Here is a 27,211-nt window from a genome sequence, read left to right as displayed (position 1 = left end):
GCACACGTGCTTGGAAAAGCGAGCAATCTTGAAAGCTCGGTTACGTCGACAGTGAACTCGTGATGATAAAATGAGCGATGGTCATGTCGATGATGAATATAAACTACAAAAAATTTGATGATTCAAAAACTGATGAATAATAACGCACATTTTGTGCAAGAATAACAAAATAATCGTACTTGATCATCTTCGGAATCTTGGGCTGTTTATTTTCGTTATTGCAGTTGACATCATTGACCTGCTTCCATATACCAGTTTTGTTAACCTCCTCGCTAATGTTTATGCTCGTCAGTGGTATTTTCATGATGTTGCCATTTGCCAATGATATTTGAAGATTTCCCGAGGATGGAAAACCAATCGGCTCGCTCGGTTCCTGTGGGATTTTCAAAACACTGTTCGCACGCTCTCTCTCACACTCGGTACAATTTAAAAGTCCGAAATCATTGTGTCAACTCCTTAATTCATCTGTACCAAAAAATTTAGAGGCAGGGCAACCTTCAACAATGGGGGTTCGTTAAACCAAGTTTTTCCATTTTTTACAAATACCTCAGTGTTTTTCAAAACGTCGAATTGGCATATTTTTGGAAAATCTGCATAATTATGGCAGTTGATACAAAAAATTGTTTTTTCTGTTTACGTAATTTTTCGTGTGTCATGTGTGCGCGTGTGAAAAGTTGCTGGAGAACGCTGGCAAAAGAGTTCGAGGTGCACAGCATTTCGAAAGATTGATTTTACCGTGGCGAGGAAAAAAGTGTGGGCAGAAAATGTCCGAGAATAAGAATAACCAGGAAAAGGTGGTGAAATTTTTGAAAGTTTTGAATTTTGGTTAATTTAAAAAATCAACGAAAGCGTCATTTTTATAGAAATTCGAAATACGAATCTACTGTCACAGAGAGCCAAAAAGGTTGTCAGCATTTTTATAACCATTTGCAAAAATGTATTTCAAGTACTTGCATGATTAATTGCACCAAAAAATCATCGTGATTCGACCCTAAAATCCCGGACACGAAGCCCCAAAGGCCACTTTCACTCAGCATTACCGCCATTTTCGTAAATGTTTCTACCGAGTCAGATATAAGTTGAAAAAAAAATTCTAAAAATCGTAACGAGCTCAGCAGTGATTCATCACCGTCCTCCCAAAATTCATGCTGCGACCTTTGAAAAGTTTTTTGTCCCAGATTGAGGCTGTTCAAGGTTGAATTGTCTTGGAGATGAGGTGTGAGCGGTTGGTGAGCGAGGAGTGTGCACGATGGAAGAGTGAAAAAACGTTAAAAATCGATGTTGTACGTGCAGCTACGTTGGTGTGCGTAATATGTTGTTTATTTCGTAGTTTAAAACGATGATAAATAATATATTCATAATGAACACGTGAAGGAACGTAATTGAGAGTGCTGCGATGATTATATCGTGGATAACATGTAGACGAAGATGGAGTGAAGTGAATAATTTATATGTAGGTGAATATAAGTATTACAGTACACATACAGAACCTCAAATATATTGGAATAACAACGATGCAACAACCGTAAAAATGGAAACAATAATAATAACGATGGTAACAATAATAATGAGAATAATGGGGGTGATAAGAGTAAACGGAGGGTTGGATGGTTAGTATTTTCCAAAAGTCATTTGGAATGAGAAAAAAGCGTTGGAAAAGAGTGCCTCGAGGCAGGGCTCGAACTCGTTTTCTTTTCTAATACTTGGCCACGTTGAGGCTTGTAAAAACCTCGATCGAGCTTCGTTGGGGGTTAGTGAGAAAAGTTTTCGTTGTCTTAACTTCGAGGGAGGAAGGTCGTTCGTCTTTTCTCCTTCGCCAATGCAAGAATTCAAGAGCAAAATAAAAAGGGCTAATTTAACTCGCACATTGGAGAGTGAATCACTCGGTATATAACATTTAAACTTAACGCTTAAGGGGGCGCCTGGTCCGAGCCCTTCTATATGCATTTGCTATTAAATTAATTTACTTATTCGTTAGTGTTGTTGTTTTTTTTGTTCTGGCCGGATTGACCGGACAAGGCTACTCAACAGCAGCGGGGAGTTCGTTAGTGCTTTTCATTTTCGGAGCTGTTGGTTTGGTTTGTATTGACGTGCAATTGGAGCAGTTGGAGCGGAACGTTCCGTTTTTGTAATCGTAAAGTGTCATATTGACAACCGGAAACGACTTGGACCGGCTGTCACTTTTTGCGGGTTATTTACGACATACGATTGCTCTCAGTACTCGTGTTATGGTGCTAACCTCGCCGCTTTCCAGCTGCCGGAGATCGTCCGCGTGCTTTTTACTCGGCTCTGGCATGACGTCGTCCAAAATTTTGAGCTCGCGCTGCGTGAAGACGAGGTCCAGCGACTTCCGGATGCCGATCATCACGACGAGCTGGAAAAGTGATTTTTTTGGTAAGGAAAGCACCCATTGACAATCTTCTCGTCAACTTTTCCTACCAACCATCAGTGGAAAGAGTATCGACGTGCTGCTGAACGATTTTATTGTCCAGAGACAGGCCAAGCAGGTCAATTGGAAGATCGTAAACATGTGGACCCTCTTCAGTGGCACCTTCGTCGAAAAAACGTTTCGAACATTTTTATTTAGATTTTTTGAAGTAGAAAATTATTGTTATGATTGTTGCGAGGTTCTTGTTCGTGCGGAAGAAGAAGAGTATAAAAATGTGGTTTCGTTTTGTTTCAAGACTTTTGGGGTAGAGATTTGAGATGTCATGGAAACGAACAAATAACAAAAAGGAAAATGCCGAAGACAAGACGTGAAAAAGATTGATTAATAAATAACATCCAACTTATTGTATAAAGCATTAAAAAGTCATTATTTTGTCTACGACATTTTTAACGGATGCGTCGATGAGTTACTCGGAGAAAACGAAATACGAAGACCAACAACCGTACCTTTTATTCAAAGGACGCTTCGCAAATTTCGCTTCTCAAAAACGTTTAAAAGCACAAAAATCCTTGAGTTTTTAATATTTTTAGATGATTTCAGTTCAGGCGATAGTCTACACATCAAAACGCTCTTCGCTTTTTACATCTCAGACGAACCAATCACCCGGAATCTTGGAGACCATGAAAAAGTTTTACACCGAATCTACCCGAGATATCGGAGTTCAAAGATTCCATCATAGAGTCAAAATACCGATAAATAAACCCTCCGAATTTCAAAGTTCTAAAAAACCCCCAAAAAGCCCGACTGCCACACGAGGTGGCCCCCTTAAGAGTGTTTTTCTCTATGAGCACACTAAAAAATGTTTTCACTCACTTGAAATATTTACATCGTAAAGCATGCTCCGGCAACCCCCTCAAAAAAACTATGTGTACGCTAAAATGTCACACGTATTCGGTGTATTTTGTCACGTGCATTACTTTTTGGGCATAAAACAGTTTAGAATTGAAGGGACGAAAAATATAGGAAAACTATAAAAATACTCTTTGTAATCGGTGGCTAAATACTTCGTGAATTCTTAAAATTAAAAAAACTTTGAAAATTGATGCGTACCTGTCGTAAAAACATGTAATCCGGTTGATACTTGACCGGCATGAGCATGATGAGTATTCTGTCGAAGAATTGAAGGCCCTTCAACGAGGCGACGCCCATGTAAAGAAACACCCCGAACAATACCGGCATCGGTATGTGCCTCAGCATCGGCGTCAGCAAAACGGAACAACCGATCATGAGGAATATGAGAATGTGGGTTACGCGCTGTTCTCGGACCCCAAGAAATTGAGGCTTTTCACCTGGTGCCGCACACTCGGATTCGAGCTTCAACGAATTAACGTGGTTTATGGACAATACCGTGGCTGCGACGAACCAGGGCAAACCCATTACGGAACAGATCTCAATGAGGACCGCGAGCACGAAGAGATCGAGGTGGTAGCCACATCCTTTCTGAAATTTTGTCGATATTTACTGTTAGAAAGGCGTGGGGAGCTACGATTTTTATGAGTAAGTTTACACTTGACGTGACGTCAGTAATAAAATTAGAAATATTTTCAGAAGCTGTTACCAAGTGTCACTAGGCTGCGAGTTGGCAAACGAACTGTAGTTTGTTTCACAATGTTAAAATTTGTGAATTAAATGAAAAATTAAATATCAAAGTCAATGTTTGGGGAAAATGCCTTTAATAAAAGGCATTAAAAGGGAAATTTATTTATATAAACCAGTTCGAATACAAGAAGAATTAACAAATTGAATAAACGTACTGACCTTGAGCTTATTCTCTTTCCTGTTAACGATAACAGCAGTAATCTGTTGATCCATGAAGATGAGTATGGTGCCAAGTAGAGCAGGTAAGAAGGCAACCAACGCGCTCCACCAGGGATTTCTCTGGAACGGCCAAATGATCCAACCGCGTCCGTCCAAGGTCGGTTTGAACTCTGTTGGTACTTCGAGTTTCGGCGTTGAAATACCTACGTAATGATCGAGCGCCGACATCGAGAATATTGCGATAATTACAGCAAAGTCGCTGACTATTTGGCGAACCTGAAATAACCCAGATACGTTTTTTAAACCAACCGTGCAATGCTTCCCTAAATAATTAAGGAAGTTGAGGCATTAGAATGAAAATGATGTCATCGCTTTTAAACCGAGTGCATCTTATGAAGTGACGTGTAAAAAAAAAATCAGTTAAATTTTCAGAAAGTTTAGGAGCGTCGTTGCTGAGAAAGATCCATAACAATTTGAGCCAAATAACATGTAATTTTATGGAAGTCAAGACACATTCAGTGATATCTCCGTTAAAAATGATGCTAAAAATGTGAAATTTTTTGGGCAACATGAACGAGGCTTGCCGAATAATGTCAATTTTTTTCAGATTTATTAGGAGATTTGCTGAGATTATATTAATAATAATCTGTTTCCCGTGCAGTTTTTTGAGGCTAGGATCGTCACCGTTCGTGTTTTCGACTGAGCTTTCACCAGTTTTTCCTCTTTTTTTCCCCAACTTTTCTTTAAAGTGTATGCAACATTGCCAAACTGTAAACTGGCCTAACTTTTGAAAGGTACAGGTCATAACTTTTGGATTAAAAAAATGACTGTACAGCCTCAACTTCCTTAACGAGTCTTTTGTTCACCTAAGTATTTTTATACACGTATCGAAGTCGCTGTTCGAAAATGTTAACGAAAAAACTTGTGATTAGCGTTCACTGCCATTTATTCATGTCGTTCAATCGAACGACAGAATTGACACGTATCCTAAACTCAAGATTTAGTTGCAGCCCTTCGCGACAACTCTAAACTTAGAGCTAGCAATCCGAGGGCATTGCTAACCTTGAGACATATCAAAACTGGGGTTAGTAATACTAACCCTGCCCGGTATCAACATCATGGTTAGTAACCTTCCAACTCCGTTGACACTTGGACTGCAATAAATTATGTCAGACCCTAATAACACTGACATTCGCTAATCGTATAATAGACCCACCACCTGCTTAACATTTCTAGTCACTTACCACGTGGTCACGTGACTAACCTCACATAATTATTACTGACTTCACGATTGATATTGACCACCGGAACGTCGCCTTAAGGTATTCCTTTCGCATGAGCGTATTTTTTGGTCGCCCAAACTGGGGCACTCGAAATTGGACTGATTCGTATGGGAAAAGCTTCTGCCATTTTTCCAACTTCTATGGTCAATATTATCTCTTTTAAGGTAACTCCTGTACTGCGTGCTAGTCAAATGAGTGCTAAATTTTCAAAAAGCTTTTAGACCAAGTTCAACCTACCGATTAAACTTATTGTTAGTAGATATGTATTCAAGCATGTTTTATCAACATGAAAAAATATGTAAAATGATAGTTTGGCAAAACTATCAACTGACAGATGCAAATTTCCATGATGACGCATTTTCACAGGTATTTTTCAAAGAATCATCTGTATTTTTAACCGATTTTATTACACCGAGTCTCATTTTGTTCCTCAACTGATCCTCTGCGAATTCACCACGTAGATTTTCCTCTAAACTCATTCCTGAGAGAAATTATTATTGAAAAAGTTTTTTCACTTAATGAACGATTAGCTGCAACAGTGAAACGATCAAGTTAAAAAAACAACTACACGGTGGATTCGTAGAGGACCGGTTGACGAACAAAATGAGACTTGTTGCAATAAAACTGATCAAAAAACGTAGATAATTCTTTGAAAAATACCAGTGAAAATGTGTCAGCGTGGAAATTTGCATTTATCAGTTGATGGTTTTGTAAAACTAGCGTTTTTAATATTTTCACATTTTAATAAGACATGCTGTGATACAAATCTACTAACAGCACATTTCTATCGTCGCTATGGATTCCTTAAATTTTGTTCTATCTGTGGGACAGTTTGTATGAGCAATTTGGAATCATTTCGTATATGAATTATTGAATAGAAGTTTTGTGACGATGAATCTCGATAAACTCCTAATTTTACGATATTTGATGTTTCTATTCTTTATCGAATGTTGGATAGCCTGAACTGAAATTTCCGTCACCCGAATCGCATGCACTTTGACTTTGCTGTGATTGAAAATCAATGATTTGTAGAATATTCGGGTTCGTGGAAGGAATACCTTAAAGGATCGAGGACGCTGAGTACGCGTGAGCCTAAATTCCTCGTAGTTTTATGAACTAACCTTTGATGGGAAGAAGAGAGAATTTTTGAAATCCTTGAGCTCGATGGACAGGAGGAAGGTGCCCATGAATAAGATTATTGACATGAGGAATACATCAGGTACGTAATTAGGTGCCTCGCACCCTTCTCCGAAAAGAGTACCATTATATTTCTGCAAATATAAAAAGTTGAATCAAAGTTTTTTTTACTGTAAAGCTCAGGATATTTTGGCGTTTGTGTTTAGCTACTTACCGAACAGGTGACTCGATCCAACGCGGTCCAATTGACGTCTTGCCGGGTTGAAAAAATGTTAGAAAAGTTGCTCGGAATGCACTCGCAGTAATCGGCAATCGGTTCGTTTCCGTGCGTGTCGATTGGAAATTTTTTGCCGATCGAAAGAACGTTCTCCACCGACTGCGAGTTTGACAATGAAAAAAAGTGGGGACTTTTGAAAATTTGCTATTCCATCGCACTTCGAGCTTGCAACACTACCATCCGTCAAGCAACAACAGCACACTACTGTATTTTACTGCATCAGAGCGAATCACGGTATCTCAGTACTCAACATCAATGACATGCTCACCTTGTATATGAAAATGAATGCTATTAGAGTAGCAAAGTTTTCTTCAGTGAATCGAGTTATGTAACAGACGAGAGCACTAGCATCGACAGCTACGAGGATTACAAGAATAATGGCAATCCATGTACCGATCCAGAAACGAAAAGACATGTAGTCCCAGTCTGATTCCCTGTGAGAAAAGACGACAAGTTTATCGAGAAGGAAGTAGCGAGGGTGGAAAATACCAAACATGGAACTACGATAGTCACGAATACAGAATTCAAGTCAGCGACTAATCCTCGAAATCTTAAGGAAGTTGAGGCATTAGAATGAAAATGATGCCATCGCTTTTAAACCGATTGCATCTTGTAAAGTGAAGTGTAAAAAAAATCAGTTAAATTTTCAGACAGTTTAGGAGCGTTGTTGCTGAGAATAATAAATAACAATTTGGGCCAAATGACATGTAATCTTATGGAAGTCAAGACACATTCGGTGATATCTCCGTTAAAAATGATGCTAAAAATATGAAATTTTTTGGGCAACATGAGCAAGGCTTGCCGAACAATGTCAATTTTTTTCAGATTTATTAGGAGATTTGCTGAGATTATATTAATAATAATCTGTTTCCCGTGCAGTTTTTTGAGGCCAGGATCGTCACCGTTCGTGTTTTCGACTGAGCTTTCACCAGTTTTTCGTCTTTTTTTCCCCAACTTTTCTTTAAAGTGTATGCAACATTGCCAAACTGTAAACTGGCCTAACTTTTGAAAGGTACAGGCCATAACTTTTGGGTAAAAAAAATGACTGTACAGCCTCAACTTCCTTAAGGCTCATGATTGGGTCAAAGGTTATCCTTTGACACAAACAGTGCTGCGACAGATTCATAGAGATGGAAGGAATATTGAACTTTGAGGAAAGTAAAAATTGCCTCAGCGTATGCTAACGACGGTCAATGTCGTTTAACGATGTATGATACAAAAGTCTAAATAGTTAGAAATTGATCAAATTTGGTGATAATGATAATTTGGTAATAATCAAGTGCGAAAACACAGTTTTATTCAAATTTTTCTTCTGCTTAGTTATCGAGTGATTACGCGTTAAAGCAGATTTCTTATGCCCGGAATGTATTCTTATATATATGGAAACGCTATGCTTATACACGTGAACTTTAGCGATCAATTACTCGATAACTGTGCAGAAGAAAAATCTTTAAAAAATTACATTGTCAAATTTGGCACTAAAGAATATGTTCAAAAAATTTTATAAAATTCTGATCGTTTTGAAATTTTTTATGTTTTCAGCATGGTCGAGCATGACGACATTGTACGCCTGTACAAAATATCCTTAACTTGCTGCAAGAGTGCAGCGTCGCAGGGAAGAAATAGTGGAAGAAATCAAGATACGCATTCTTCAAGGCAAGTGCTTTCGCTGGTCTCTCACTGACTCATTCGTGTGTCACTAGTGTCTTTACGAATTCTAATGAACCCAGTAAATCATCGTGCTATGATGGAATTAGATTTAAACTTGTACGTGACGAAGAATAGTCGAGTGACAAACGTGCTTACATGCTAAATTTGTAAACAATTGTCTCGAAGACGAGAACGGGTCCCGTCGAGCCGAGAATAGTTAGAGGCTGTCCAGAAAAGAGTCCATATCCTACACCGCAAACAAAACCTGAGACAAGTGACTCCATGGCTGCCATGTTTTTACCAGTGGCCTCACTCAACAGTCCACCGAAGGTGATGATGGGCGAGAGACACGCGAAGTAAAGAAATATGAAGGATGCTATACACTGGAGGGCCAAGGCGTCCTTGAAATCCGATAGATAAAACGGTGCTTTTCGTTTGATGTCGTTGACGAGGCCTCCGAAAAGCCTGCCACTCCTAGAGAGACCTGACTCTTCTCTCAGCTTCTGTTCGTCGGCTTCCTCGTCCACTTCTTCTTTAGGTTTTTCTTCCTTTGGCCTTTTTCTCGTATCCTGATAAGGTCGATGTTAAACAGTTGAACCATTCATTGAATAATGGACATTCGATAATGGGATCGCCTTCGAATTATATTTTGAAATTATTCTTAGGTTAGTCCTCGAAGTCAAGCCTAAAACCGTTCACACGTGGGTATTGAAATTTCGTTATCTTAAGGTATAACTGATGCAATAAAAATCTGAAAAAATTCAACAACATTTGGAAAGCTATGAACAACAATTATCAATAATAATATTGCCCAAAAGTTAATAACAAATTTTTTAAACAATTAATTATTCGATCATTTTGCGGTGACCTATTGTTTTTTTTTTTTTTACGAATCAAATGTGTGTATTTTTCCGAACGCTCATGATTTTTTTCCGAATTTTCGTGGATTTTTGAAATTTCTTGAAAAAATTTTGAAAACAATTTTTTTTTAATTTGAAATTTGGATATGTTTTAGAAGACATATTTACCATCAGTTTTGAAAAGTCTCGAGGTTACTGGATCAAAAATGTACAAATAGAGCCAGTTAAAAAATTTAAAAAAGGGAATTTCAAAAATCGACGAAAATTCTGTAAAAAATCACGAGCATTCAGAAAAATGCGCACATTCGATTCGTAAATAAATAACAAGGGTTTACTGTAAAATTGTTAAAAAAATGTTTATTCAAACAGTTTATTAAAAACTTTTGGGCAATATTATTATTGATAATTGTAGTTCACAACTTTCCAAATGTTGCTGAATTTTTTCAAATTTTTATTGCATCACGAAGTAGGTGGAAATGGAATCCAAAATACGGACACTAGTTGATGATTTTAGGGTACAATTTCTTGATCAATCGATCATCGATGAAGAATTAACCTCAGTAGGAATGAGAGGTTGTTAGCAAACCTGTGACGGAATGGCTGCTGGTGGCTCTATCCGAATGGTGGGATCCCATTCGCCGGGTGGCAAGACAGTTACAGCATCAAGGAATTCATCCACCCCAGCCAAAAGGTGATTGCGATTCTTGGCCTTGTAAGCAACGTCGTGGAAGACTTCGTCAGACATCAAGGTTGCCATGGCACGACCGATCTCATGGAAGCCTGAGATTCCACCCTTTAATCATCGAATTTGCCATGGAGATCAGAAATCCCATCAAGCTCCACTGGACTCGGACTCAACTTTCCAAGCCTCACTATTTTCATTGACACGAGCAATTCCAACTAACCGTCGGTCCAAGCAGAATGAATATGAACCTGGTCGGCACTGGGACTTCGGTCAGGTCTCCCATCATCCCAGCTTGGCTCAGTCGAATGAAGGCTGACAGAGGCTTGTCCAGAAAGTCAACTTCACCAACGAGAATATTGCTCGCCTCGGCTCCGGGTGGAATTTTTCTCATGAACTGGACGTTGCTCTGGTAGCAAGTGCACGAAACCAGTTGCTGTTAGCGAACATTCCACCAAATTTACGACGCTGAAGTTTGCAACGTTGGACTCCAACGAAATGAACGAAAAAAACATTTGGCATTGACCAATTTTTTATTTCACCAAGTATCGGTGCAGGTTGAGAAACTACGAATTGCAAATTCGGCAGGGAACGAAATTGGAGAATTACTGGAATTATTGGAGGCTTTTTCAGATCATTTCGTTGGACTCCAACGTCGCGAACTTCAGCGTCATCCAAATTTTCAACTTTTATCAACTTTTTATCCAATTACCTTGTGATTGCCGTCACCATTCTCCAAGCCTGATGCACTGTGAGTCCTGTTGATGGATACATTGCTGGGACTTCGGTCCATACCATTGTTTCCTGGTTCCTGGCCTGTAAATTGTCTAGCTTACTGCCTACTGCTTTCTTCGTTGCAACCAACAGTCGCTCATTCAGTGATCTCGATTGTTCAAAAAAACTATCGTGCACAACAAAGGAAAGAGCGGATTCAACGAAACAGTTTTGAGATTTGTGACACTTCGGCTGGATTGATCGTCGAAAATTTATATTTTCTCTCCTTCGATATCACAACAACATCTATCGGCAAAAGGTGTTAGCGACGAAAAAGACCAAAGTGGCGATTGCACATTCCGGGAATAATTATTCTTCAATGAAAACATTACTGACACAAGGACATTGGTTGCAGTAAAGAAAAAGCGAGGGAAAGTGTGAAAATGCAGTGGATACTGAACGACCAGAGATTATTCGTTGTGATTACAATTTAAGGTATCAAGCAATGGCAGATGCTTTTGTTTTAACTACCAATGAACGTTACTTCGAACAATTTGCATCGATCAGGCTCGAACTGATGCAGGCAACAAGTGCTTCTAAAGGTCTGCAATCTTGTAAAATATTGTATAAATATTGTAAAATATTGTCCCAATATTTGCAGTTTTTGTTTCCAACAAGTTGCTAAATGCACCATCAATTGACACCCACTCAGTTTTGCCAACTCCACAAAATCTCTTTGAATGTGTCTGCACACAAGGTGAATGGGAACCGAACGTTAAGTGGCGAGGATCGCTATGAAAATCATGGAATTTTTGGGAAAAAACTTTAAGGTCCATTACAAATAGATTCTCTTTCGAAAGAAATTGTGAATTTGGTTTTTTGACCAAGTTTTCTGCGTTTTTTTTTTGCAATAGTTGTGGTGAACAATGATATTTTGAACATGCAGTAAAATCGTTGATCCCCGGGTTGATAAGCGTTCTGGAATCCGTTGGTAAACATAAAAATCCTAATTATTAAGAAGCAAAGACAAGCGTATCCTTTACCAGGGTTACCGGGGATAGCGAGAAAGCGAGCGCCACCGGGATTGAGTCCTACGACCCCACTGCCAGGAGTAGCCCCGACGATCACAGGCACTGAATTCGATTCTTCCACTGTACGATTTTTCAATAAAGCACAAACAAGAAACGGACACGTAAATATCGTAGTATGTACATAAACGAGGCGAAGGTCTACATTTCGAATCTTAAGGACGGCAGCTTTTGTGTGCATTTAACAAAATATATACAGTGGGTGACAAAATTGAAAGAGCCTTTGTGAGAAAAACAGAAATACAAAATTTTGTCGAAGTGCTTTGAGCTTCGGGTGTTTAATAATAAAAACAACATCTAAAAAGTACGAACACACGTGAATGTTTATACAATTAAAATAAACGTGATTGTCATGCTGAAAAAGAGTGAGACGACAACGTCCTTAAAATTATTGATCCCCGAAGTACAGTTTTCGAAATAGTGTCATTTTATTTCTTGCTCGGTCACCTGCTCCAAGACCTAATCGCTCATTTGTGCAGGTGGCTCCAATCATTTTATTACCCACTATATATTGCCACGCTCAAGTGAATAGTGTATCAGGAGCGTCAAAAATTCATTGGTTTCAGCTGACAGCAAGCCGAATTCTGAATCTTTGATAGCGATTCGGTTCAGAATAGTTCGACTAAAGCGAGCTGCGTCAACGGCAAGTGGAAAGTATTTGGCATCTAACCACGTACTGAGTGAATCATGGTATAAAATTTTGAATGCTAATTCCCAGATTGAAGTTCAAGTGAAAATGTTTAGAGATGATTTTTCATCAGATTTCAGCTCAGTGAATTCGTAGTTGAAGATTGCAGACATTCTCTCTTTTATGGCGCATACCGTCGAAACGGACGGAGATACGGCAAAAATCCAAAGGACTGATCTCGTAGAGCATCAAATTTTCTATGAAAAACGTTCCGAGGAAATTTTTCCATTTCCAGTAGTTTAACCCCGAGGCTGGACTGAAAATATGTCTCATGGTCGAACGAACATTCGAAACGGGTATTTTCCTAGTCGCCCTCAACGCAAACCGCTCAGAATGGAAAAGTTCAATTATAGACTTTTTTTTAGGAAATTTGACGCTCTAAAACTTTGATTCCATGAGTATTTGCGCTATCTACAATATTTTTAACGGTATAAGGAATAAAAGAGCCCGGATCCTTCGACTTTGATAAAGTTGACAATTAAATCTAAGGAATCCGGACAAAAAATTATCGCCAGAATTTCCGATCCGGATTCCAATAAAGAAAGAACCCTCAAACTTCGAACCGTGGCTTAAGCACATGAAATTATTCAAAAATCCGTAGAGATTAGAGCCTCGGAGTGTGCTGAAGTGTGAATACTGCAGTGGGATTCGAAGAGCACGTTTTGTTAAGCATCAAAATAAACGGAATGAAATAACAATATAATAAGAACAAAAACAAACACACGAGAAAAAACAACGTAACTTTGGAATTTTTATGAAACAACAGCGTGACCTTCTCACCTTCCAGGTTATCGAACGTGAGCCTAATTCATGGGGTATGCTCAGTTCAACAGTAAATGTTTGGTGTCTTGTCGAACTAACCTTTACCTAACAATTCTGTCCTTTCATTATTCCTGGGACGTTGATCTGTAAAGCCTCAAGAAAAAATGCTCGGCTGTCTTCATTTTTTTCTCGAATCGTAAGTTCAAAATCAACGAATTTTTTCAGCTTCGACGAAAAAACTTGAATTGCTTTCCGTTCGAATAATTGCATCGTGCCACAGCTCAGAATTTCTCGACTTCATTTGTTCCCATGTGCCCCTAACCCCCTCCCCAGACTGTTACTTTTTCCCGGCCGCTCGAGGGCCCAGGGAAACTGGCGAAAACCCCGTCGGTAAAGCAGATTTAGTTTCGACTCGTACTTTAGCCTCGAATTTCTCGACTCCCCCGGGGATCCCATGTGTTTCTAAGCTCCTTCCCCCGAACTGTTGTTTTTTTCCCAGTGCACAACTGTATCGCAGTTGCTCGAGGGCCCAGGGAAACTGGCGAGAATCGCATCGGTAAAGAAGATTTAATTTTTACTGAGATTACTGAATCTCCTAATCGACTGCGGTTAGGAGCATCGGGAACTCGGGAAAATTGGCCGCCTCACAACTATTGTTGCGCGAGTTAGTTCAACGATCACCCAACCAAGTATTGACCCCACCGGAAACTGCTCATGATAAAATGTTATTCAGCTGGGACATGAAACTCAACGAGACGATTAGCATGAAAAACATTAATTAGCTGGTGGATCGGGTGGATTTAAAAGAAGCGAAACTGGCTTAATTCTCTTGAGTACCTGGCACAAGTAGGTATGGACCTTTAAGATCTTTAGCTTCTTTGGAGATGAGAGCGGTTTTTTGATCGGGACAGCTTGTGCTACGAATAACCGAAGCCGGTGCATAAACCTCGCCAGTATCGTTGATCGGACGCTCCTGCAAATCTGACGTCAACAAACGTTGCATACCACATGAACAGTCACAATCTGCAAAACGTTCGAGGCACACGCGTTGTTTTTAATCATTTCCAGTGTTAACCAAACTAAAGTTTTATAAAATAAAAATTATCAAGTAAAATAACGAATTTAAAAAATCAACGTTAAGGCTGAAAAAAACGTTTGATTAAATCATAAAATCATAGTTAATTAGATAAACAATAAATAATTATAAACGCATAAAAACAGGTGAGAAAAATCTCTAAAAATTCTTAAATAAATCATAAAACTATAAAATCGTGTAATAAAAAATAGACAGAGCTGCGAATATCTGATTTCGTTGTGTAGCGAACCAAATTTATTTTTATGGTAAATCATTTTTTTTCGTACTCCAATAAAATCTTCCAACACCCCCCAATGTTGTATTCTTTCCTTAGATTTTTTTTAATCATTGAAAGCTCATTGAATTACATTCTGAAATCTCAGGAAATAAATTAATGACTTCACAAGCGAATCAGAAAAAGTCGCTACGTCACTCAAAGATGAATCTGTCCTTGTTCTGAATTCGTGAATAAACAAAATTTATCTCCGAGCCTTTCTTCTCTGCGTATCCAAATCAACGTACCATAAAATAATAAAATATGATTCATACGAAACCGATTAACCCAGTTTGCCCGAAAATAATAAACAACAAAAGCCCTTTGAGTCTGTTGACGAGTGCAGATTTTGTGATACCGATTAAAAAATCGGTTTCACTCCTTCGTCGTTGTAAGTGTGATTCGTGCCGTCGAAACCTCATTGCAATAATGTACTAAAAAATACTTTCAATCATATCGTCATTTACAGTGTTTAAATGCTTTCATAAAATTCAATATTTTTTATATTTAAGGAATGAACATTTTTTTTCTTACTTTTCGATGACGAATGGTTCCTTCCGATGTCTGCCAGAGACCTGATGATGGGTAACCTTGACATGTTGTTGTCCTTGCGTCTTTCGTGCTGATGTCGATGCCTGACTAAGAGGGCCTCCCGCACCTATTTTGAAAACGTGAATGTGATGATGAATTTGAAAAAAAAAATTGTTTTTTTTTTTCAAACAAAAAGTTTCACGTAATTTCATGCTTGTGGCCAAGAACTACAATATTAAAAAAAGAAAAAAATTTCGAAACTCCGAAAGTCTTTCGACTAGTAGCGAATCTGTTGAACTTTTTTATTAATAAAAAAAAAAAATGCAAATTATTGGAAAAAGCTGAAATAATTATTCGAGAGTTAGAACATTTTTTTGTCACATTCGTTTAAATATTTTTCGATGATGTCACAGTGACATAAAAAAGTTGATCGGTAAAAGTAGAAATCTGAAAAACTGGCTTAGAAATTGAAATATTTTGGAAAAATTGTTGACCTTTTCATTCGATTCTAAAACTGCAATAAACATTTCGAGTGAACGATCAAAGATCGACTAAACACACATGCTGGTGGGACTCTCGCTTCTCTATTCTATAATATTAGGGGAGCGATGAAATTTTGATGTTTCAAGGAACGCGAAATCTACAGTTAACATTTTTTACCGAAGATTTTGGAAGACAACGTGCAAGTTCAATTAACAAGCATAAAATTTTTATGTACAAATTTATTTTGCAATGCTGAAAAGTTTGAGTGCATTATTTCTATTTTGATCTATTCGTTGATGAATTATTTTTGACATACGATATCGTGAGGCTGAAGAGAAAAATATTTTTCTTATTATTTTAATATAACTGTTAATCGAAAGCTTGAAAAAGTTATTTCAAACAAAAATCTCATAGAAACCGAGAATATGAAGCTGTAAAAGCAGCATCGGCTGTTCAACGTCTACCATTTTTAGCAGCGTGGTATTTGGAAATAAGCTAAGTACTTACGGCCCGGTAATGAATTATTTCTTTCAAATACTTCCCTAATTCCACGTAATATTTAGCTAAAAATTTACGAGTAAGATAAATTGAGTCAAAACACTTGGCGAATACGATATGGATCTAGTGAATGAGGCTCGTGAGGCGAATTCGTGGAACGATTTTCTCTGCAGGGTTCCACTGAACCGTGCAGAGGGATTTTCTCTTTTTACTGGTAAAAATCAGTGAAAAAAAGATGGATGAGAATCGAGTACTCGAAAACTTCGATTTGCCACGAAAAATGGTAAGTTGATTGCGAATCGAAAAACTACTACGAAAGAACTAACGTTGGACACATTTAATTCAAACTAAAAAATTTTTTGCTCAGGGTCAAAGTACACGAGGTTTCAATTATCTTATCATTGGGCTCGAGACGTTGGAACTAACGAATTACCTTGAAAATTGCAACAAATTGAAACAGCACCATGTGACCGAAACAAATTTTTTTTTCAAATCTTTGAAAGTCAACTTTTACTACTTCTGAATGAAAATTACATAGAATAATTAGAAACAATAAAAAACAATTAAGGTAGATCATGCCCGTAGGATCGTACTTTATGGGTGTCTAAATTGGCTCGGTTTTTACTTCATAATTAAAGATACTATCACTCTAAATTAATCTCACAGTTACTAATTCGAAATTGTAAACACATTTTTTCAACTTATTTTTTGACGAATAAAATTACAAGCCATCAATTAAACGGGGATCCATCACTGACTGCACCCAAAAATTCATTCGTCCCTGGCTAAAATACTGTAGTTTTTTATGTAAAATCGCTTTAGAGAGCGCACAGAGAAATGGATAGTGAAAAAAGTGTTGATAAAAAGACTGAAGGCTGTGACAGGAATGGCCCAGACCAAGAAGAAACGAAATTCGTTCAATCTTTAACGTAATATATTTTTATTACTAGTAAGAAAATCGTCTCGAATTTTTCCCCAGATCTGTATTTTATACTTTATTGTTATTGTGTACGTTTTTCATTTTTACGCACAGTCCCTATAATCCTGTATATTTTTCTTCATATTTAAGCACTTTTATCTCAATAACCACGAAGACTTTAAAATTTGATATTCGTGTCAGTCGACTAGTCACTCAAACTCTGTGTAAATTTCAAGATTTTCTAAAAAAATAAAGAAAAATTTTCAAAAAGTAAAAAAAAAAAAATAAAAAAAAAATTTTAAAATAAAAATAAAAAATAATTGAAATTAAATGAAAAAATAAGAAAAAATCTTACATCCATAGAAAAGCAATGGAAATCGGTTGGAATTTTGATTTGTGTGTACATGATGAAATGCGATGAAGAGCCCTGTTGTATGGATCTTCAAAACTGTGTGTGATATTACGAATCGTTAATATCGATTGTCGAACCTTTTCTCTGGCTTCAATGGGTAGAACGCCCTTGCTGATCATGTTGTCCAAAACGAGGTCAGAAATCTGTTCGAGGCTGGTTGCTTCCATGTCCAACATGACAGTTCCATTGAGTATTAAACTACGAAGTTCGAAGAGCGAGTGGAGGGACAAGGTGGCGACGTGGGGCTTGCTCCATCGGTTGCCACCTTCTTCGACGTCTTCCTCGAACTTGATCCACCTTTAAATTGGTAAGTTCGTGTGAAGCTAACTCGCAATGTGACGAACGATTTTATCATCTTCTCCGAGATAATTGGTAGCGAAAAAAGCACAAGAAAGATATTGCATTTGTATATTCCTGGTGGAATAGCTTCAAGGTGAAAATATGGTGAGCAACCATTGCTGGCTTCCCCGCAGCAAACCCAGGGTTAACATCGCGATTGACCTTAATTCCAGTAATAAAATTTACCTGGCAGTTTCTTTCCATTCCATTTCATCACCCTCCTTGACGAGTTCCTCCATTTCAGAAAAAAGGGGATGCGACTCGTGGGCATCGTCGCCAACCTCCTCACCAAGGATAAACTGAACTCTCTGGGCTGGTGGCGTGACTAAAAAAATGTTGAAGCCAACGAGAGTCAGATTCGAGCGAAAGAATTATTCTACGAATTGGAATTTATTCCAAAGACGATATTGCACTTCATGAGTTAAGCTAATAATAACTACGTGGACAGAATATTAAAAACGAGGCGGATGTTGGAACGCCACGACCAGTGGGAACGATGGGACGATCGATCGAAGGATTGGTCTTTCAGTTGGCCAGCCATTCATTTTTATCCTTCAATCTAAAGTCGAATTTCCCCATGAGAAACCAAGTTTTCGATCGACCTCCATCGTATTTCAAAGAACAGAGATTAAGTACGATGAAATAATCAGCCATGAGCTTTTGGGAGCGCTGGTGCTCCAGAGCCCTTAAATCTGACGCATTTTTAGGATTTTTTTTCATTCGTGAGAATAGTAAACTGCAATATTTAAATTTTGCAGGTATATCGCAGACAAAAATATTAGAAAAAAAAACGAAATTATGGTTTTTAATATCTTGAAACTCATTTTTCTCGAAACTACTTTCTCCTGCATGGTGGTGTGAAGTAAAAAAAGCTACTCAGCGGGATTGCTTCATATTTTAATGTTATTCGATACACCTGTCGCAGGTAGTGGAAAAAAATTTTAAGTTTAGATTTTAAGGAGTTTCAGTACAGAAGTCAAAATATTAAGAAATTGATCAAATTTGGTGATAATGTTCTTCAACATCAAGTGCGAAAACTCAAATTTTTTCAAAATTTTCTTCTACCTAGTTATCGAGTAATTACGAGAATGTATACCTATATATATGGAAACGCTATGCTTATACACGTAAACTTTAGTGATCAATTACTCGATAACTGTGTAGAAGAAAAATCTTAAAAAATTTGTGTCGTCAAATTTGGCACTAAAGAATATGTTCACCAAATTTTATAAAATTCTGAACTTTTTGAATTTTTAAATTTTTTTAGCATGGATTAGCATGGCAACATTGTATCGCCTGTACCGAAACTCCTTAAAAAACTGATGAAAGAAAGTGTGCATGTTTTTGGAATCCAAATTTCAAAAATACTCCATTTTGTCTATTTTTTTGCTTTTATTTCAGCACCTGCGATAAGTACACTCGAACTGGTTGAGAATTTCTCTTTGGTTTTCATTTTTCAGATAATTGAAGGTCAAATATTTTGAGATATATTCCACGTTATTTCAAAAATACGAAAAATTATGGATTTTTTTCAAATTTTTTTGTTTTATCCCTTAATACGCAGATCCAAAATTTTTATATTTTAGTTGAATGCTCTGACTATTGAAAAAATGTGAAAAAATTCGTCAAATTTAAGGGCTCCAGGCCACCGGCTCCCCTTAAGGTTGCTCGATGGTATTTACATTCGGATGATACAGTCAGCTGAAATCACAATGTGCCAGCCACGATGAGTGCATCAGCAACGAATGTTGGCGGCATGATTTCATTGAGAGAATAAATATAGAGGGCAAAAACGAACATTGAACAATGAGCATGCCACGGTCTCAATGCTACTGCATAATTTTGTCGACAATCGACGATGTAACATTTACATTTTTTGCAAAGTGTTTAGCAAAGACATCGAAATCGAATCTAACCGATGTTTTTCAGCGAGCTTTTTCGCAGAATGTGAAATTTATAAATGCCTGTTGGATTTCATCTCAAAATTCAAAATATCACGAGGCTTTTGTAAAAAGTGAGGTTTTTGGATCGTTTTCGTCATCGCATACGTATTTTCGATTTTCTTCATTTTTTTCTTATCTTTTTCGAAGATTTTTTCGTCCTTTAAAAAAAATGATATATTTTTTTTCTCGGAGCTCCAACGGAAATCGTTAGTACATCAAAAAAAGTAATTTTACCAAATTTCAAATTTTTTAAAAATGTCTTACATGAAGCTCAAGCCACTTTTCGATACTTTCCTGCTTTTTCTCAAAAATCGTGAAGCAAAATTATTTTTTTCGTTCTCAGCAGGCAGAGTTAGTGCTCCATGGAATCATAAAAATCTAATAGAATTTTGTCACTCTCAGGGGTAACCTTTAAATTTTTTTCAGAGTGACAAAATTTTATTAGATTCTTGAATCCATCAAAAAAAAATTTCGTTTCCCGATTTGGACGAAAAAAAAAGAAAATATCGAAAAGAGATCTATTTAAAGATTGTTTAAAAATCTGAAATTTTGGGAAAATTCCTTTTTTTGACGTACTAAGAATTTCCGTTGGAGCTCCGAGAAAAAAAAAATATCGATTTTGTTGCATTACCCTAGTTTGGATGTTGATTATAGAAAATAAGGTTTTATGAGATTTTCACAAAAGTTTGAAGGCTCCTGGAAATTCGGGAGTTCAAACACATCGAAATAAGCAACTGAAACAAGTTTTGGAAGCGAAAACTTTTTATTATTTATTCTTTTAAGATGCTTTTTCTCCGTAGTACTGCCAGCCCGATCACCTTCCGTGTACTTTGAAATGCCTTAAAGTGTATTAAACCGTGCATTATCGTGTGTCTGTTAAATCAGCCAAGCAAAGTGCTCCGTGGGTGTTTTGTTTTCTTTTTCTCGATCTTACGTACTATCTTGATATAACGAAAGAAAGAAATTTGATTAAACATCGATTACGGTCTCGCTTACATATAGTTTCGCCATCGGGATCGCAGATGCTAGCGAGGCGAGCCCTCCGTGCAAGCACCAAATGTCCTGAAAAGTCAATGATTTCTACCTCTCTTCGAAAATTCCATAGAAAAAAGCGGGCGTCTGCGTTTTTTTGGTCAGCAAAATTTTTTTTTGTCAATTAAATTCATGAAAATTCATGGAATATTGTGGCTCTGGCACGAGGCAATTCTGTGTCAGTTTTTTGTCCTCACGTTTCAGCGAGGGCTCGAAAAAAAAAAAATTTATGATTTTCCCCTGCAAATTGTCGACTAAAAAAAATTCGTACGAAGGAGAAACCAATCTAAAAAACAATTGGAATGGAACGGAGCAATTCAAAAAAATTTTGATCGAAGTACTCGACTTTTTTTTTCTTCTGACTTCCAAGTATTTACAAATTGTTGTTTTTTTTTTTTTTTTTTTTTTCATCAAGATTCAAGATTGTTTAAAACTTTTATTAAACGACAGAGCTTCCCACACTTGACCACATACATTTCCACAGAGCTTTATGCATTTTAAAGGCTTTTCGTAAGGTCAGTCTCTCGCCTGTTTCGTATGATTTCTTTTTTTTAGTTTCTTTCCTTTCTTATTGATTCTCGCGGTAGTCAATGGTTTCGCTTTCTTGGTTATGAGAAAAAAATCTTGTAAATCGAGCCAAATGACAATGAGCTGGCCAATGGACGTTCGAATTCACTCGAGTTTATGAAATGTCGAAAAATCGAATACATTTATCGTCGACAGAATTTCATCAAAAATTAAGACATTAAAAAATTCAATAAATAAAGATTTTGAGGATCACCGAAGAAAGTTTTTGGAAAATAGCACGAAAAGATGAGCAAAAATGTAGAAATACAAATTTTGAGAAATTTAAAAAATTTCCCATTTTCCCATAATCGAAGACTTTTTGTTTTATAAATAATCCATTTTACCAGTCGATTTTTAAGTATTCGTCCGGAACTACCTCGTTCCATTGTTAAACTGATGAAAAATGTTCGGCTTATCGATATTCAAGGAAATAGGAGAAAAAAAAAACAAATAAATTTCAATATGAAAAAATATTTTCTCGCTTTCTGGAGTTCCCATGCTGCCAATGAAGCGTTGGAGGGTTAATAATTCTGTCGAGTGCTCCGCGATGTACATTTTTGCCATTATTGGATCGCTGCCATCTCACCGGACGGCTGAGCATGATACAGACCAAGTCACGTCGCACGTGAGTCTCCGAGCATTTCGTTTTATTATTCTTCGCGTGGGCACAATCCACTTTTAATTCCTCTGTCGAGAGCAGTTCGTTGTAACGATACAATTTCATTCCGAATACATTTCACTGGCCGTTGTAAGTAAACCATTGTCATTCTCGCATTGTTTTTTCAACAGTATTTTTCTGCTGTCAATTACAACGGTACGATGACAACGAATGACTTCAACTTGGTTCATTTCGTTCCATTCTGGCTGCGATTTTCAATCAATATTTAGCGACCATGTTTTTTCGAATTTTCTTCTCATTTCGTACTTCTATCCACATTGATTTCTCGTTTTTCTTCTCACTAATGAAAATTTGTGGATTCGACGAAATTTCTCGTTCGATTAACGAGTCGTAGCCAAATTAATGAAACTCCGATTCTCTCAAATTTTTTACTCATTCCCTTTTGTTGAAATGTAAATTATTCTTGGAGCCGAAAACTGCGAATTCTCGAATCTACCTTCGCTGAGTAAACGAATTTCATTGCGTTTCCCACGATAATTTGATGTTACTGAAAGTCCTCCCAATCGATCAAGGCTTTGAAAATTCATTTCGATGCTTGGAAGAGCCACGAAATAATTTCTCAATTAAAAAGAAGCCAAAAATCCAAAATCCAGAAAAAAGTAAAATTTCCTCTAATTTTTAAAATGATTTTCTCAAAAACATACTATAAAAATGTCTCAAGGGGTCTTCCCTAATTAGAATTTTCAAAAATCGATATTTTTATTGCATTTTCCGAAAGTATAGCGCGGTACCGTGCTTTTGTTTAAACGCGTTTTTCTCAAAATTACGTTTCTCGACGGCTCGTTGATAAAATCTCCGAAACTATTCGACCGATCCTTACAAAAATTTGACCACACTTTCTTTCTGACTACAGTCATAGCGTGTATCATAAGAATTTTGAAATTTTGAGCGAAACTATTTGATTTTTGCAAAAAACGATGGAAAAAACGCGTTTGTTTCATATTTTTTAGAAAAATGGTCGGCATTTTGTAATTTTTGAAAAAACAAATAATCGTATGATAATTTTACCTATTCTATCTAGAACCATTTTTATTTTTTTCCACGATCATCCATTCCAGAGATTTTATCAACAGCGTCCACCCATCTTTTTTTGGACCTGTCTTCTCCTCCATTTTTCCGTACGAAAACTGAGTAAAATGAAAATAAAAAAAAATTGTTATGTATTTTAAAAGTGTATATTTTTAAGGCCCAACGCTCTTTATATCCATTTCTATGATTTCAACCGGTCAAAAAGATTCGTGAAAATAATCTTTTTTCTTGCCCATCTAATTAAGGTAGATCCGTCAAGCATCAATTTCGCCGGCAAACTAAAATTCGGGAGAAACTTCGAGGTTTCATAGCACTCGCGCACTTCCAGCCGACGCAGCCACAGTAATTTTCATAGAATCTGCGACGACCAAGTCCTGGGGAAAAACGGTCACAGAGCGTTGGCTCAGAGCCGCCGAAAGATGAACATTCCGAGAATAGCTTGAAAGCCACGTGAAATTTATTGGTTAAATACCTTGAAATTGGCAAAAGGCAAGTAAATGAAAACGGCAATCGCTCGTGGGAGGATGACAATAACGGGACACCCTATATAAGCGAGGGGAAAACGTGGCCATTACTTGGTAAGGAACGCTTATAATAAGTGCGAGCTATACCTGAAGGGCACTCGTCATCTGTTAGATGTCATTGACGGCATTTTAATGGAGCGGTAAGGTCAATTATCACTTTGAAGTTTATTACAAGTTATTTCCTCGTTGTTCATAGATTAGATAATTTCTCGAGTGTCTTCTGTGTACAGGTATAGACTCGAGTTAGTGCGCCAATAGACAGTGGCAGTCTGACAACGACGTGAGACACGAAACGCGATCGTCACAAGCTTCATCAAAATTTATCGTCTCATTTTATTCATAAACACACGCGCACACACACGAACGCGCGCGCGCGCGCGCGCGCACAATGAGCTTGCCCTACGTATCAAAATATTTCACTCTTATCTGTCTCTCCGTCGATCGCTATCTCGTTATCTATCAACTTACTCGGCCGATCGTCAGGCTCTCCTTTGCTCCCGTTGTAAGAGGCTGGCCGACTCGAATGGTGGTGCTTGTGATGTCTTCGATGTCTTCTCTCCCCAGGAAGATGGACCCCGACGTAGACGGTGTGTGCCCTGTGACCTTGAGGAAAAGATAAAAAACCGTTTCTTCACTCGCTGCCTCCATCGGGGAGCTCTGGCCCAGGCTTTTCAGCCTGGAAAAGGGAGGAATGGAAAGGACAAATTTGGGATTCTATCATTCTCATTTTGGATGAGATTTTTCAAATAATTTTCGACGAAAATGAAGCACGACGTGTCTGGTCTTCAGCACGGTTTTCCTACGAGCTTCATCAGCTGTGAAACAACCATTTTTGGGGACGTGAAATAATTGTTTTGTTGAAAAATGAGCATTTTTCGTTCTCCATTACAAAGTCTCTTGAGACAGTTGTAAAAAATGAAAACTTTTGAGTTTTTTTTTTTTTTTTTTTTTTTGAATTGTTATTGGAAAACGTGGAGTGGAATAACGCGACTGGGGTCGTGGTCGAGGGTCAGTTTCTCTAATTTTTGTGTCTATCCAATCTTTTTCGCAATCACGACGATGCAGTTTGAGTATTAGTAACCGGGCCGAGGTCAGATTGTAGCGAGTCGAGTGGCGAGCATCGTTTGGGTCAAAGGGATAACGATTTTCGAAGCCTTTTCACAGTATCGACATGCAATCCGCCATGCGATGAGCTTCGGTGGCAAAATAAAGGAACGAAACCCGACTTGGACAAAATATTTTGACCTCAGATTGTCGGGAGAAAAATTCTCTTTTACAACAACTCGAACCGCGCTTCCAAGCTAAAATGCAAGCACTTTAATTCATTGCGGCGAATTTGAAGAATAATTTATTTGCTCAATTTGAAAAATCAGTCCAAAACGAAGCGAGGGTGGGCGGAATTTAATCATTCGAAAGGCTGCAGTTTTCCACCTCGTTGGAGGCCACTTTTAAAAATATCTCGACAAGAATATCATTTGAATTGGTGAACTTTCGATTCGGAGTTATTTATCGATTATCGGTTATCGATTATCGCGACCGTCGAGGCACGTTTTTTTCAAGTGAGAACCTAAATTAAAACCCTACGAAAGTGCAAAGCTTGTGGCTTTTTATTTCTTTTCGTTTCGACATTACGAAACCATTTCTCGCCATCCCAACCATCGCTTTTCCAGGTTAATTAATCTTGCCATATTTCAAACATAAAATCCACATTAAAAAAATGATGTCTCACGATTTTTGGAAAAGCTCATTCATCACTTCGAACTTACATAAAAACAATCATCATTCTTGACAAATGAATAAATTTTGAATTTCAATAAAACCGATAAATAATAATGAATTTTGAGATAAATTATACATTTTTGCACAATAGAATTCGGTAATAAAATTTAAAAAAATTCAATAAAATATTTTAAAAAAATAAATAATCATTTTAAAAACAATAATTGAAATAAATGAAAATAATAATAATTTTTAACAACAGAATATTCCAAATTTTTCAATAAAAAAAATGATGAATCGAGGATCGAGTTTTGGTAAAACTCTGAATTTACCTTCATAATCTTTTTCGGTGTAAGATTGATGAGTGATTCGAGCCCCTGGATCCTTCGGCGCTTCTTCATCGCCGGTACTAGAAGGTGCACCGATCACTGGTCTTCCTCCACCACCTCTTGGAGGTGGGGCTCCTATGCCAGGCTGCATCCACGGCCTGGAACGAGCAAAAAAAAAGTAACTGTGAATATAGAAGCGACGAGGAGTTTGCATTGTGATCCAAATCTCCACTGACGTTCATGCAGCGATTTACAGCTGACTGAATTCTTTTGGGGATGTACCAAAGGTATTCATTAATGTGGTTTCATTTTTTTTTTAGAGTGATTTGCCCTTAAATTTGGGTGTTTTTATCTGGATGTGGAAGTTCGATTAAGGGGGATTTCAGTGTGAAAAAAGGGGGCAAAAGAGGTTCTGTATGGTCGAGGGATAGCCGACTAATCGGTAAGAACTTGTTTTATATTAATATTTGAGTAACATCGTTGAATTTTATCCTCAGAAAACTTGAAACGCGTTTTTCTTAAAAGCATGTTTTTTTATCTGTTATAAATCTGTCAAATTTTGTCCAATCGACTTCATTAAAAAAGGATTTTCTTCAGAAAACTTATCGCTATCGTCGCATCGTACAGTTTTTTTGAACTCTTTGCTTTTTTTTATTAACAATTTACTGCAAAATTTTTGTGTAAAATTCCAATGTTTTCGTCTCAATGGCTGCCATTTTTTTCTAATCAAAATTTTCAAATTTCCTACGATGCTGCGACAGCTGTGTTATTATAATTTAATAATCTTTTTGAATTTTTCATTTCACATGCTGGCTGTGGCACTTGTGCTGTCGACCGTCGGGGAGTTTTTTTTTGTAAAACCCCATCTTGCGAGCGCTCCAATAATTAATACACAAAACTTCAAATAATTTGGTCGAGGCCTTTTTTCAAAAAAAGTCTCAAAAAATACCTCATTTTTGAGCCTGTCACACCGATATTCCCCCTTAAAATTATTCAGAGTTTTAGTCAGCCCTGAAAACATTCGATTTCGAGTGAATTTTTCGTCATCAAATGAAAAAAGTTTCTCACAAAACATACTCACATCAAAGCCCCAAAAATCCTATCAATAGTACTGCTGTTCCTGCGCCAATAAATTTATATCGAATTCCCATGTCCGAAAACACTGACCATAAGCAACGAAGTGAAAATACTATATCGAGTGGAGAAAGAAAAATCAAAGTGATTGACGAACGAAGTTTATTGCGATTCTTGATCCCAGTCGAATGACAGCTGTCAATTCCACGTGTTCGAGATTCTGCTTCCTCGGCTGCGAACTAGCAACTAAAATGCTACGGTAAACGTTGTGGGGGAGTGCGCACGCGTTGCCTATGCTTGTATATTCGTGGCTCGAAGCGCTTGGAATTAAGCTCGAGTTGACAAAAGTGATCTACAGGGTGACCGACACCACAAAGTCATTTGCGAAACGCCCCAATTGAATCTCGAGTTTGAAAATGCTGTTACAACAGCATTT

General features: G+C 37.5%; 1 protein-coding gene across 11 annotated transcripts in view; it reads right to left on the bottom strand.

The window, feature by feature from the left end:
* Ndae1 (Na[+]-driven anion exchanger 1) overlaps positions 1 to 27,211 on the bottom strand; it is a 39,900-nt gene that overhangs the window by 2,364 nt on the left and 10,325 nt on the right. For 3 of the 11 annotated variants that reach the window (XM_043431466.1, XM_043431470.1, XM_043431461.1), the window contains exons 2-21: positions 25,705 to 25,859; positions 24,122 to 24,256; positions 20,819 to 20,884; positions 18,066 to 18,204; positions 17,618 to 17,837; positions 15,232 to 15,355; positions 14,186 to 14,371; positions 11,854 to 11,961; positions 10,809 to 10,912; positions 10,320 to 10,505; positions 10,001 to 10,207; positions 8,711 to 9,123; positions 7,173 to 7,338; positions 6,842 to 7,003; positions 6,612 to 6,761; positions 4,208 to 4,483; positions 3,500 to 3,889; positions 2,444 to 2,551; positions 2,240 to 2,374; positions 180 to 373 (exon numbers count right to left, since the gene is read on the bottom strand). In XM_043431466.1, the coding sequence (XP_043287401.1) occupies positions 180 to 373; positions 2,240 to 2,374; positions 2,444 to 2,551; positions 3,500 to 3,889; positions 4,208 to 4,483; positions 6,612 to 6,761; positions 6,842 to 7,003; positions 7,173 to 7,338; positions 8,711 to 9,123; positions 10,001 to 10,207; positions 10,320 to 10,505; positions 10,809 to 10,912; positions 11,854 to 11,961; positions 14,186 to 14,371; positions 15,232 to 15,355; positions 17,618 to 17,837; positions 18,066 to 18,204; positions 20,819 to 20,884; positions 24,122 to 24,256; positions 25,705 to 25,852 (3,617 nt within the window). In that variant the 5' untranslated portion in view covers positions 25,853 to 25,859. Of the gene's footprint in view, positions 1 to 179; positions 374 to 2,239; positions 2,375 to 2,443; positions 2,552 to 3,499; positions 3,890 to 4,207; positions 4,484 to 6,611; positions 6,762 to 6,841; positions 7,004 to 7,172; positions 7,339 to 8,710; positions 9,124 to 10,000; positions 10,208 to 10,319; positions 10,506 to 10,808; positions 10,913 to 11,853; positions 11,962 to 14,185; positions 14,372 to 15,231; positions 15,356 to 17,617; positions 17,838 to 18,065; positions 18,205 to 20,818; positions 20,885 to 24,121; positions 24,257 to 25,704; positions 25,860 to 26,650; positions 26,671 to 26,782; positions 27,014 to 27,211 lie in introns of those variants that run through there. The other 8 variants (XM_043431465.1, XM_043431463.1, XM_043431462.1 and 5 more) reach the window with 8 other exon arrangements.

The sequence above is a fragment of the Venturia canescens genome, chromosome 11 (assembly GCF_019457755.1).
Source record: "Venturia canescens isolate UGA chromosome 11, ASM1945775v1, whole genome shotgun sequence".
NCBI classification, from domain to species: Eukaryota; Metazoa; Arthropoda; class Insecta; order Hymenoptera; family Ichneumonidae; genus Venturia; species Venturia canescens.
The sequence above is the reverse complement of the archived record's forward strand: the minus strand, read 5'-3'. Positions and strand labels throughout refer to the sequence as shown.